Genomic DNA, 13,371 nt, shown 5'->3' on the forward strand with positions numbered 1-13,371 from the left:
TGCAGGCTATACCGGGCCTGGGTCAACGCATCTCAGAACAGCAAGAAAGCTAGGAGAAACGTACTGCAGCATTTCATCAGCTTCACACACAGAAGATACAAGGCACAGCTTCTACCCAAGAAGGTCAGTTACAGGAGGTAACTTTAAAGACTGCTGTTCCACTGGTGGCTCCTATTCGCTTCTCCGGAGAACTCCAGAAGACTCTGGGCTTCTTGAACCATGCAGCACGCATTTCACCTTACAGCCTTCATTGTTTCCCACGGGCCTCTCTAAAACCACCTACATCCTGTCATGCTTGGATGGGAGAGCCTTGTCGTGGGCATCTACTTTGTGGGAAACCAAGGACCCTATTTTGCAGGACATAGAAGGCTTTATGGACTTGTTTAAATCCGTTTTTGATGACCCTGCTCATATGTCTGTTGCAGGGTTTGCCTTAGTGGACTTGAAGCAAGGCAACAGATCATTGGCTGAATTTGCCATAGAATTCAAGACTCTTGCAGCGGAACTTCACTGGGACCCCAGATGTCTCAAGACTCTCTTCTGCAGAGGCCTAGATACCCGCTTGAAAGACGAGCTGGCTACTCGCCAGACACCTGACTCGCTGGAAGAATTGATAGCTTTAGCTACTCGGATTGATTGTCGGCTCCGAGACAAGGTGAAGGAACTCCGGCCTAAGGTGTTAACTGGGTTGAAACAGGCCAGTACCTCTGCACTTCGGATAGGTCCAACAATTTCTGCTGTTGATAAAGAGGAACGGATGCAACTTGGTCATGGTCACTTGACCTCAAAGGAGAAAAGATTTCGGAAGAAACATGGCCTGTGCATGTACTATGGTTAGCCCGACCATGATGTCTCTGCATGCCCCATTTTGTCCGGGGAAAAGGATGGACTCAAGCCCGGCGAGAAAACTGTTCTTGGGCCTTACCGCATCCTCTCCTCCGCGCTCTCTCCCAGTCTCCCTGACCAGTCACGGTTCAGACTCAGGACTCAGGACTCAGGGGCAGGAGGCAACTTCATTACTAGACATTTAGTGGAATACTTGAGGATCCCTCTCATCAAATTAAAAGATCCACTACCGTTGTCTTCCATTCACGGGGAGTCCTTGCCGGGCAACATGACTTGCGAGACCGTATCAGTTACGCTTTACACCGGAGCACTCCATACAGAAATAATCTCCTCCTTTGTACTAGAAAAGGCCATGCACCCTATCGTCCTGGGGTTACCCTGGCTGCAAGAGCATCAACCCCAATTTGACTGGGCATCCCTGGATCTCTCACGATGGGGCCCAGAATGTCAGGGAAATGCCTCAAGGAGGTCTCGTCTATCATTTGCATGCCTACAACTCCAGCGATACCAGGACTGCCGCCTGAATATGCTTCCTTTGGGGATGTATTCTCCAAAGAAGCGGCTGAAATTCTTCCTCCACATAGGTCCTATGACTGTGCCATAAGACTGAAGCCCAATTCGGAGCCACCAAAAGGACGGGTGTACCCTCTCTCAGCTCTGGAGAATAAAGCAATGTCTGAATACATTGAAGAAAATCTCCAGAAAGGGTTTATTCGACCCTCAAAGTCGCCAGCTGGTGCAGGCTTTTTCTCTAACAGTATCGACTATCGAGGTCTAAATGAAATCACGATCAAAGACCGTTACCCCTTGCCGTTAATCTCGGAGCTGTTTGATAGGCTGCAAGGGGCCAAGATATTTTCAAAACTGGACCTGAAAGGGGCCTACAACCTCATCCGCATTCGAAGTGGCGATGAATGGAAAACGGCCTTTAATACACGAAATGGCCATTTCAAGTATCTTGTAATGCCGTTCGGGTTGTGCAATGCACCCGCTACATTCCAAAATATGATGAATGACAACTTGCGGGACCTGCTATACAAGAACGTGGTGGTCTATCTGGATGACATACTAATCTTCTCCCAGGTTGTGGAGACCCACATTGCAGATGTCAAGCAAGTACTCCGTCTCCACGAACATCGGCTGTACGCCAAACTCTCGAAGTGCGAATTTCACAAAGACTCAGTGCCTTTTCTAGGCTACATCGTTTCTAAGGAGGGTTTTCAAATGGACCCACACAAACTTGAAAGTATCCAGAATTGGTCTCAGTCCACCAGCCTGAAGGCCTTGAGGAGATTCCTGGGGTTCACTAATTATTATCACAGCTTTATTAAGAACTATTCTTCTTTGACTGTACCCTTGACTGCGATGACCCATAAGGGTGCCAACGCTTCAAAATGGTCAACGGAGGCCATTTCCGCGTTCGAAAAATTGAAGACTGCCTTCTCCATAGAACCGTGCTTGTGACATCCAGACCCCAACAGACCCTTTATTGTCGAAGTTGATGCTTCAGATGTGGAGGTAGGGGCTGTGTTGAGCCAAGCGGGAGACTCAAAGACTTTACGACCCTGTTCATTCTTCTCACGAAGATTTTCTCCAGCCGAGAAGAACTATGGAATCGGTGACAAGGAGCTCCTAGCTATAAAGCTTGCATTTGAGGAGTGGCGGCCATGGCTCGAAGGCGCTCAACATCAAATAACCGTCTTCACGGATCACAAAAACCTTGAGTATCTCTGCTATGCACAACATTTGAATTACAGACAGGCCAGGTGGTCTTTACTCTTCAACCGTTTTGATTTTGTGCTTAAGTACCGACCGGGAGATCGAAACACCACAGCAGACGCGCTGTCATGCTCATTTCATTCAGAAGATGTGCCTGATGAACCTCAGCACATAATAGATCTGAAGAAGATATCCTTAGCAACTAGCCAGTCCATTTCCGCTGGTGATGCTACCATCTCTCATCCAGCATCATCTACTGGAGAGTCATCTTTAGAAGTGGATTTTGGACATTCGTCAACATCACCAATTCCACTGAATTCCTCAGTGATGTCCACATCAGCTCTACCAATTGCTGCTGATATCATCAATAACACTCTGAAAGATTCTTCCAAATCTCAAGATCCATCTGTCACTATTGCAGAAGACGAATTAGAAATCAAGATCAAAGAGATTCTAGATGTTCGTAACAGAGGCAAGACTTTTGAATACCTTTTGATTTGGGAAGGCTTCAGACCCGATTTAATCACTTGGGAGCCTCAGACCAATATCTTGGATAAAGAGATGCTTCATCAGTTTCACCTCGCGCATCCTTTAAAAACTAAGCTTGATACCCGAAGAGGAAATCATCCTTTGAAGGGGGGGTACTGTTGTGTCCGTCGCTGCTCGACGCCCTCACTCCGCCCTCTTTACCTCTGTGGCGACTCCCTGATGGACGGTTAGCTGCCATGGCGTCTTTTGCCGTCTCCTTCCGGCGTCCCTGGACCGGCTCGATGCTGCGGATCCGCCATGTTGCCTGATGATGTAGGGCACGTGTGCGCGCTCCGATTGATGTACCAGCAAGGGCGCGAACTTTGGAGGCGTCCCCCTGAGATGACGTCATCCGCTTCCAATATAAAAGATCTCAGTATTCGCTAATAATTCGAGTTAGCAAGGATTGATAGCGGTGATTGATTTGGGCTTGCTTGTCTCTCTATGCTACTCTGCCTCCTCGGACTTACCAGGGGTACCCGCTCTCCTCGGGGGCCTCGCTCTCTTTTCTTTATTTCAGATTGCAGATAGGAACCGGTACTCGCTCCTCGAGGGCCCATGTTCCTGGACACTCTGAAGATTCTCTACTGCCTGGAAGCTATCGCAGATACAGACATTTGTGAGTTACCATCGCTCTCTCAGAGCTTTCCCTGGAACCAGGTACTCGCTCCTCGAGGGCCTAACCCTTTCCAGCTACTGAGCTTCCTTAAGACCTTATTGTGAGTTTTGTCATCTAGTTCTGGCTATGAACACAGCATTCCCTGTCTACTCGCTATCTATAGTTTCTCTACAGCTCAGCAACCCTGGGATCGCTGTTCCAGTACCTGAGGGACTTAGCCCTGCCGGGCATATCAGCTCACTTCTGCCACCTCTGGTGGTTCTACTAACCTGTCTAATAAAAGAATTATCTGTGTCTGTCTCCATACCCAAGCCTAGCCGGTGGTCCCTCTCAAGATATCCTCCTGGGGACGCAGTCATCTGCCATTGGCCCAAGGATCCACCTATCTACATTCCTCTACAGCTGAGTGCCGTCTCCAAGCACTCCACTGGTAACAGATTGCTACTCCTTCCCTATCAGGAGTCTTCAGCAACAGATTGCTAGCTCCGCAGTCTAACCTCTAACAGATTGTTAACTACTCCCTCTACAGGAGCTGAGCATATCAGATTGCTAACTCCTTCCTCAGGAGCAGTTCATAAAGGATTGTTAACTCCTTCTCCAACAGGAGTATCCAGCAACCGATTCCTAACAGATTGCTAACTCCTCCTTCCACAGGAGCAAACTTCTAACAGATTGCTAACTCCCAGCTCTACAACAGAGCTTTCCTAACAGATCCCACAAAGGTACCAGAAGCCACAACGGGGGTCAAAGATGTTTAACTTCCCACAAGGAATGGGTCACGTCCGGATGGGAAAACAAAGGAAAACAAAAGCCCTCCATTGATTCTTCCTATCTATCAAGCCAGTAACGCAACTTGAACCTTTCTTTTTCCTTTTTTATTTTTTTTACTCACAAGCAGTACCCCGAAAGGAAATGCATGTCCACCATCCTCTGAAGACAGAGAATACTGGCGTGCTCTCATAGAGGCGGGACTCTATCACCTTTTGCTCTGTCTCCATCTGCTGGCAGAGGTGCATAACCCACTTGTTGGGACTGACCTACCCGAATGCTAAGGAAAAAAAATCAATCAAAAAATAAAAACAAATTAGATATATTTAATTCTACAAGTTACGTTGAGGCTGCTTTCAAACACCAAACAGACTTATAATAATCAGATCAGACTTACATCAGCAGAATTGAAGACATCAGGTAACAGAAAATTAAGTAATGCCCACAGTTCATGAAGGTTATTTTGTAAAGGAGTTCCTGTCAGAAGTAACCGATTCGTTGTCTTGAACTCACGAACAATCTCAGATAGCTAGAAAAGTAAGAACGAAGTCAGTAATACTATTAACTAAAGAGTAATGGCAGTTTCAGTATAATTAGACAAAAGATATCATCGTTGGCACTCAAGGCAATTATGCGCAGAAATGAACTCTCTCTCAAAAAAAAAAAAAAAGGCTTGACACACATACATAGAGCCTATTGGAAAGCTTATATTGCTGCTATATAGTCATATCCAATATGCGGTTAAAAGGGGGACTTCATTGTCCACTGTTATTCTAGCCTTTTCTTAATCATTAAATTTAAGCCTAAAATAACATATCTGCCCTGTTCTTAACACTAAAGCAATAAATATATTTTTCAGTTACGAACTGTGACATCTATACTAAGCACATTATTCTTATATTTCTTCTTCTCAGAAAACTTAATATTCCCCATATGCCCTGGCTTAGGAGAACTGCCCCCAAAGATGCTGAATACTTAGAAATTTTCTTACCTGTTAATTTTCTCTTTGAATCCTGCTACTCCAGTTCAGACAAGTGGGTTGTTGCCCCTGCCAGCAAATAGAGGCAGAGAACACAGTTTTCTCTGTGATGTCATCACTAATACTTATGAGGCTGATGCAATATCACGCACATAAAAACGTGTGTCCAAACTGGGCGTCCGTTTTTTCAACACACACATCTACCTCTCTTGTATTAGAACCCAACTTCCTGGGAGGGCCTGGACTGGTGTAGCAGGATTCAAGAAAAGAAAATTAACAGGTAAGAAATATTCTCCTTCCTCATCATCCTGCTACACCAATCCAAACAAGTGGGACGGTCCAAAGCTCTGCTAATCAGAAGGGAAGAAGTTAGGACTGCTCTGAGAACATTAGCACCAAAGGCTGCATCCTCCTTAGCATACACATCCAATCTGTAATGCTTAGAGAAAGAATGCAAAGAAGATAAGGTGGCTACTTTCCAAATGTCTTCTGGCACCTTCTGCCCATGAAAATGCTTGTGCTCTAGTAGAATGAGCCTGAAGAACTTCTGGGACCTGTTGATCCTTTAGCAAATAGGCTGAAGTGATAGCTTCTTGATCCATCTAACCAAGGTCACCTTGATGGCCGCCTTACCTTTTCGCAGCCCTCCAAACAAAACAAACAACCTGAACTCTAAGGTAACTCAATGCCAATCCGTTATTCAAACCCTGCTGAAGAAAGGACAAAATATAAGAAATATCTGTATGTTACGGAGAAACTGAACAATCCTTACAGAATGACTCAAAAGACACCAGACCCGAATATATACCAGAGGTAGAATTCTTAAGGGCCTTCAGCAGGGTGGAAATTACTAAGGAAGAGTACCTTTTTCTCCATAAGCATTACCTCTCAAGAGCCAGGCCATAAGAGAGAATGGAGATGGATCTTCCATTATTCCAAGATTGGGAACTGGATTGTCTTCCCAATCTATACTTTCTGGAGTCCCAAAACGGACCGTGGCCCCTGTTGGCCCGATAAAATGACTGACTTTTACCTTCAGGTATCTTAGATTTTTCAACCAACTGCTCGAGATCCTCCCCAAACAGCAATTTCCCTTTAAAGGGAAACATGAAAAAAAAAAACAGGTTTTAGACCACGAGTCTACATTTAGTGTCGGAGTCATAGAAGTCTCCTAGCTGCTACAGCAGAAGCCACAGAGCGAAATGAAATCCTGATGAGATCATAAAAGGAATGATATGCCAGCCTTTTATTTTCATTTCTATGAGGTCAAAATTCAAAGCTGGCCATTTAAATAACTTGGCTGGATATAACTTATCTAGCAAAGTTACAAGGTATATTCAGCGGCACAGGGAGCTGCTGTACCCAACGCAGGAGTACTTGTGTCACAAGACCATCACAAATAGCAATCTGCACATATAGAGTTGCAGAGAAGCACCTCCGTCTTTATCCTGAGAACTCTTAAGGGATGTACCTCCCTATATAAGCAGGCATTATATATCTAATACATTGTATATTCAATATATACTATCCCATACACACAAGAGTTTTCAATTTTTTATTATTTCCTTATATATATCAACACTTAAATATATAAGAAATACACAAATTAAACTATTTGTACAATATTCACAAATATCATATATATCATCATATTGCACATATGGACATATCAAAAAGTCTAGAAAATATTTTTATCTTGTTTCAAATTACTTATAGTCACCACACTCATACACCATATCATTCTTACATCATATTTAAAACCATCATCTAAAATACCACTAAACATATTCATACCATATGCCAAGACAGAAACAAAATCCCAGACCCAACAAGGACCCTTGTTTCACCCCACCCGATCTTCTTCAGGGGATATAATACTGCATCATTCCCACACGATCGCTGGAACAGTATCTTCCATAGAACCGGATCACCCCAGTCCACTCTGTACTTCCTACATATTCTATAACCACCGTCCCCTATGCAGTCTATAAAATGGCTATGGATCCTCACAACCTCATCATGTCTATATCATTCTTCTGTTCTCATAATCCCACTTTTATCAGCACAAGATAATATATACATATCCTTGTTCCACAAATACAATCCTACAAGTAGCACAGCACTCAATAATCATGGCCACCGCCGTTCACACAGATATCTCTCTAACGTCTTCTTAAGGCTTCAGCCTTCATTTCCTGTCAACACTCCTTCATTCTCCCAGAGACGCTCTTCAGACGCGAATGACACTAAGTTCCCATGGACGCCGTCCATAAAGAAAAATCATAAAAAATTAAAAAACTCTTGTATGTATGGGATAGTAAACATAGAAACATAGAAATGACAGCAAAAGAAGACCAAGTGGCCCATCTAGTCTACCCAGCAAGCTTTCATACTTATTTTTCTCATACATTCTCTGTTACTCTGACTGCTGAGATCAGGGCCCTTATTGGTAACTTTTTGGTTCTAATTTCCTTCCACCCCAACCAATTGATGTAGTTGGTTAGGGGTAGCAACCGCCGCAATAAGCAAGCTACTCCCACGTTTGTTTGCCCAGCCTGTGCAATTTAGTCCTTGTTGGTTGTTGTCTGAATATAAATCTTCTTTTCTTCATTCCTCCCCTGCCGTTGAAGCAGTGAGCTGCACTGTATATGTATTCAAAGTGAAGTATCAGGCTTGATTGGTTTGGGGTAGTAACCACCGTAACAAGCAAGCTACTCCCACGCTTAGTTGTTTTTCCAGCCTGTGCAATTTAGTCCTTGTGGTTGTTTGAATATAAATCCTCTTTTCTTCATTCCCCCTGCCATTGAAGCAGAGAGCTGCTTGGATATGCATTGAAAGTGAAGTACCAGGCTAATTTGGTTTGGGGTAGTAACCGCCGTAACAAGCAAGCTACTACTCCCACGCTTATTTGTGAATGCAGATCCTTTTTCCCACATTTTCTCTTGCCGTTGAAGCAATGAGCAATGTTGGAGTCGCATTAACCGTGTGTATGTTTATTGAATAAGGGTAGTAGCCGTCATTCCCGTAAGTCGTCCCCCCCCCCCCCCCCCCCCCCCAATGCCTCTTCTCTTCATTTCATTCACATCCTCAACAATTTATGGATCCACAGAGTTTATCCCACGCCCTTTTGAAATCCTTCACAGTTTTGGTCCTCACCACTTCTTCCGGAAGGGCGTTCCAGGAATCCACAACCCTCTCCGTGAAGAAATACTTCCTGACATTGTTTCTGAGTCTTTCTCCCTGGAGTTTTAAACCATGACCCCTGGTTCTGCTGATTTTTTTCCAAAGGAAAATGTTTGTCGTTGACTTTGAATCATTAAAACCTTTCAAGTATATTGTATGCCCAGCTACGGGCCAAGGTAAGGGTCTTATTACAAAATACCGGGGGTGTTATTGACAATTCCTGCTACACTGACTTATTAACTTGTTTTCAGGATAAAAAAGGTAGTCTATCCTGTTTGTATGCTTTTTACTGTGCAAACCGATCCTATGGAATCTATGATGCCTTATTATTGAAATGGTCTGCAGACTGTGGAGAAGTGCTGACTGCCTCCATGCTTAAAAACTCATATGCCTCCATTTGCCAAGTGTCTGGAAATGTCACGCTACGGGAACTGCAACAAAGAGTTTTCCACAGGATAGTTTATTCGCCAGCCAGAGCCTACAAGATGGGAGTTGCTCTTTCACCGGCCTGTCCTAAATGTTTTCAATCTCCAGCTTCATTCATTCACTGTATATGGGATTGTCCCCAAATACAAGTCTTCTGGGAGAAAATAAGACTTTACCTTTCACAACTTTTTAATATGGATGTTACTTGGTCTTGTTCCCTTTGCCTCCTGAACAATGATAGTGGTGACTGTAGTACGAATGTTGATAATGTTCTATTTGTATTCAAAGCATGTCTTATTGCTAAAAAATGTATTTTGCTGCGCTGGCTGGATCCTGAGCCGCCTACTGACACGTTGTGGTCTAGCCAAATGACAGAGCTTTACCAACTGGAATATGGATCTAAATATAAGCGTTTTTCCTATAAGAAAAAATGTTTTTTTCGGGAGATTTGGGGTACGTATTATTCTTCCTTACCTCCCCACACTCAAATGCTGGCTCCATTAGAGATTGCAGCAGTATAACAGAGGGTTTACACTATCTCTTAAAATAGTCAAATCGCCTCTGAGCTATTTTCTAGATGTGATTTCAGCACGCTGTGCTTTCGCCTTGCTCCTCTCCAGGGGTCTACTGCGCTGCCCAGAAAGTCATGACATTATTGCTTCTAGCTGATGGATGCTGTATCATCATAATATTGAGTTCTATTTGTCATTCTTGCTTGCTTTTTCTTGAAGATTGCTGTATGTACGGGATGGGGAGGGTTTGGTTTGGGGTAGTAAAGTGACCAAAAATGAAGGATGGTACTTTGTTAGGTGTTTTGATGTTCATATAATGTCTTTTTGTATTGGTACATCCTTGAATAAAGACATTTAAAATAAAATTAAAAAAAAAAAAAAAAACCTTTCAAGTATCTGAAAGACTGTATCATATAACCCCTGTTCCTTCTTTCCTCCAGGGTATAAGCAAATGTTGCTTACCTGTAACAGGTGTTCTCACAGGAAAGCAGGATGTTAGTCCTCACATATGGGTGACATCATCAGGATGGAGCCCAATCACTTTGACTGGCCCCAACTGGGCATGCCCAGCATGGCACTAACCCTGCAGCCAGCATGGGTCCCCCTTCAGTCTTATTTGAAAGCTACAGGCAGTGCCGAAAAATAAAATAACAAAACGTTACGAACCCAACACAGCGGGCGGCGGGCAGGTTTTGTGAGGACTAACATCCTGCTGTCCTGTGAGAACACCTGTTACAGGTAAGCAACATTTGCTTTCTCACAGGATAAGCAGGATGGTAGTCCTCACATATGGGTGAGTACCGAGCTGAGGATGTCCGAACATGCACCAAATGTACCCAACGAGGTGCAACAGGCACAACTGGGGTGGAATTTGATAGAGGGCATCCTGAACCCCACCGGGCAGGCGGAAGGGTGTAGGTACGTCACGTTGGAAACAGGTTACGCAGGACAGACTGGCCAAAGATGGAATCTTGTCTTCCGGCTTTGTCCAAGCAATAGTGGGCAGCGAAAGTGTGGAGAGAACTCCAAGTGGCAGCCCTGCAAATGTCAGGAAGCAGCATCGATCGTAGGTGTGCTACTGAAGTCGCCATGGCCCTCACAGAGTGTGCTTTAACAAGGTCTTGAAAAAAAATGCCTGCTTGCTGATAGCAAAAATATATGCAGTCTGCTAACCAGGAGGAGAGAGTCTACTTATCCACAGGTTGCCCTAATTTGTTGGGATGGAAAGAGACGAATAACTGAGTGCTCTTCCTGTGGGCAACTGTACGGTCTAGGTAGAACGCTAGAGCCCGTTTACAGTCAAGGGTATGCAGAGCCTGTTCCCCTGGATTGGAATGGGGCCTGGGAAAGTAGGTAGTATGATGGATTGATTAATGTGAAACTCAGAAACTACCTTAGGTAAAAATTTAGGGTGAGTGCGGAGTACCGCCCGGTCCCGCAGGAGTTTAGTGTAAGGCAGATAGGTAACTAGGGCCTGTAACTCACTAACCCTGCGAGCTGAAGTGATAGCCAGAAGGAAAATCACCTTCCATGTAAGATATTTTAGGTCACAGGAGTGAAGAGGCTCGAATGGTGGTTTCATGAGCCGACCAAGAACCAGATTAAGGTCCCAAGAAGGGGCTGGAGGACATAAAGGTGGCTTGATATGGAGCATGCCCTTTAAAAAGCGTGTTACGAGGGGTTGTACTGATATAGGAACATCACCGACACCTTTATGGAAGGCAGCTACCGCACTAACATGCATTCTGATGGGAGAGGTCTTTAGACCTGATTCTGAGAAATCCCAGAGATAGTCCAAAAACCTTGGGATTGGACAGGAAAAGGGATCAAGGGAATGCGAGGTGCACCATGATGTGTACCTTTTCCATTTATAAGAGTAAGATTTTCTTGTGGAAGGCTTTCGCAAAGCAATCGGGACTCGAGAAACGGAATCTGAAAGGTTAAGTGGTTGAAAGATTAACCTTTCAACATCCATGCCATCAGGGACAAGGCCTGAAGATTGGGATGGCGTAGGCATCCGTCGTTTTGAGTGATCAGATGCGGGTCCGTTCCCAAGGAAATGTGACTGCAGATGGAGAGATCTTGGAGTATAGGAAACCAAACTTGGCATGGAGAGTGAGGTGCTATCAGGATCATGGTTCCCTTGTCCTGACGTAGCTTCACGAGAGTCTTCGAAAGAAGAGGAAGTGGAGGGAATGCATAGAGCAGACCGGTTGCCCACGAGAGGGAGAATGCATCTCTGGGCTGAGAGTGCTCGCTCCGAATGAGAGAGCAGTAGTTGTCCACTTTGTGGTTCTGAGGGGAAGCAAAGAGGTCTGTCTGGGGGTATCCCCATTGGCGAAAGATTGAGGTCGCTACAGAGGGGTTGAGAGATCACTTGTGTGGCTGGAAGACCCGACTCAGTTTGTCGGCCAAGACATTGTCCACTCCCGGCAAGTAGGTGGCCCTGAGGTACATCGAGTGGGAGAGCGCTTCCGACCAAATCTGCGCAGCTTCCTGACACAGAAGGAAGGAGCCTGTGCCTCCCTGCTTGTTGATGTACCACATGGCCACCTGGTTGTCCGTCTGAATCAGGATGACATGATTTGATAGGTGATCCTGAAAAGCCCTGAGAGCATATCGCATTGCTCGATGTTCTAGGAAGTTTATTTGATGTTTGGCTTCCCCTGAAGACCAAGACCCTTGTGTCTGTAGATTGCCCACATGGGCTCCCCACCCGAGGTTGGATGCGTCGGTGGTGAGAATGAGTGGAGGATCTGGCACTTAAAAGGGCAGTCCCTGGAGGAGATTGTTTTGATTTTTCCACCAGGCGAGAGACAGACGGAGTGAGTCGGTAATGTGTACAATGGTCGACAGAGGCTGAACAGCTTGAATCCATTGTGACCTCAGAGTCCAATGCATGAGCCTCATAGCCAGGCGGGCTATTGGTGTGACATGGACTGAGGACGCCATGTGTCCTAAAAGGACGAGGAATTGGCGAGCTGTTGCTGTATGTTGAGACTGCAATTGGTGAGCGAGAGACACGAGAGTTAGCGCTCGTTGTTGAGGTAGAAAGGCTTTTGCCTGCAAGGTGTCCAAGTCTGCCCCAATGAACGACAAGGTTTGAGATGGGACTAAACAGGATTTTTCGTAATTGACGAGAAATCCTAGAGAAATTATAGTGTGTAGGGTCAAATTGAGGGACGACCGAGCAGCTTGCTGGGTTGGAGCCCTGATTAACCAGTCGTCCAGATAGGGGTAGACGTGAACACCTTCTTTCCTGAGAAAGGCTGCGACAACAATGAGACATTTGGTAAAGACTCGTGGTGCCGACGCTAGGCCGAACGGAAGCACTCTATATTGATAGTGATTTGGGCCTACTAAAAACCTGAGGTACTTGCGATGAGCTGGTGTTATCGCAATGTGTGTGTATGCGTCCTGAAGGTCCAGAGAGCAGAGCCAGTCTCCTCTTTGCAGAAGAGGTAGAAGCAAGCCCAAGGTTACCATCTTGAATTTTTCTCGCTGTAGGTACTTGTTGAGAGCATGTAGGTCCAGAATTGGACGAACTCCCCCGGATTTTTTGGGGATCAAAAAGTACCGGGAATAGAACCCTAGGCCTTGCTGCGAGAGTGGGACGGGTTCTATTGCTCTTAACTGGAGAAGAAGGGAAACCTGCTCCAGAAGGACAGAATGATCGGATACTGTCCATGCTTGTAGAGGTGGTGAGTCTGGTCGAAGAGCAAGAAAGTTAAGGTGGTAACCCTGAGCAATGATTGCTAGCACCCATACAGATGGCTGCCCTCACTCCAAGT

At 45.2% G+C, this 13,371-nt stretch overlaps 1 protein-coding gene across 2 annotated transcripts in view; it reads right to left on the reverse strand.

Moving 5' to 3' along the window:
• Positions 1–13,371, reverse strand: part of SMARCA1 (SWI/SNF related, matrix associated, actin dependent regulator of chromatin, subfamily a, member 1) — an 856,940-nt gene that overhangs the window by 652,418 nt on the left and 191,151 nt on the right. For both annotated transcript variants that reach the window (XM_029607880.1, XM_029607879.1), the window contains exon 9: positions 4,878–5,009. In XM_029607880.1, the coding sequence (XP_029463740.1) occupies positions 4,878–5,009 (132 nt within the window). The remainder of the gene's footprint in view (positions 1–4,877; positions 5,010–13,371) is intronic.

Source organism: Rhinatrema bivittatum, chromosome 6 (genome assembly GCF_901001135.1).
Source record: "Rhinatrema bivittatum chromosome 6, aRhiBiv1.1, whole genome shotgun sequence".
NCBI lineage: Eukaryota > Metazoa > Chordata > Amphibia > Gymnophiona > Rhinatrematidae > Rhinatrema > Rhinatrema bivittatum.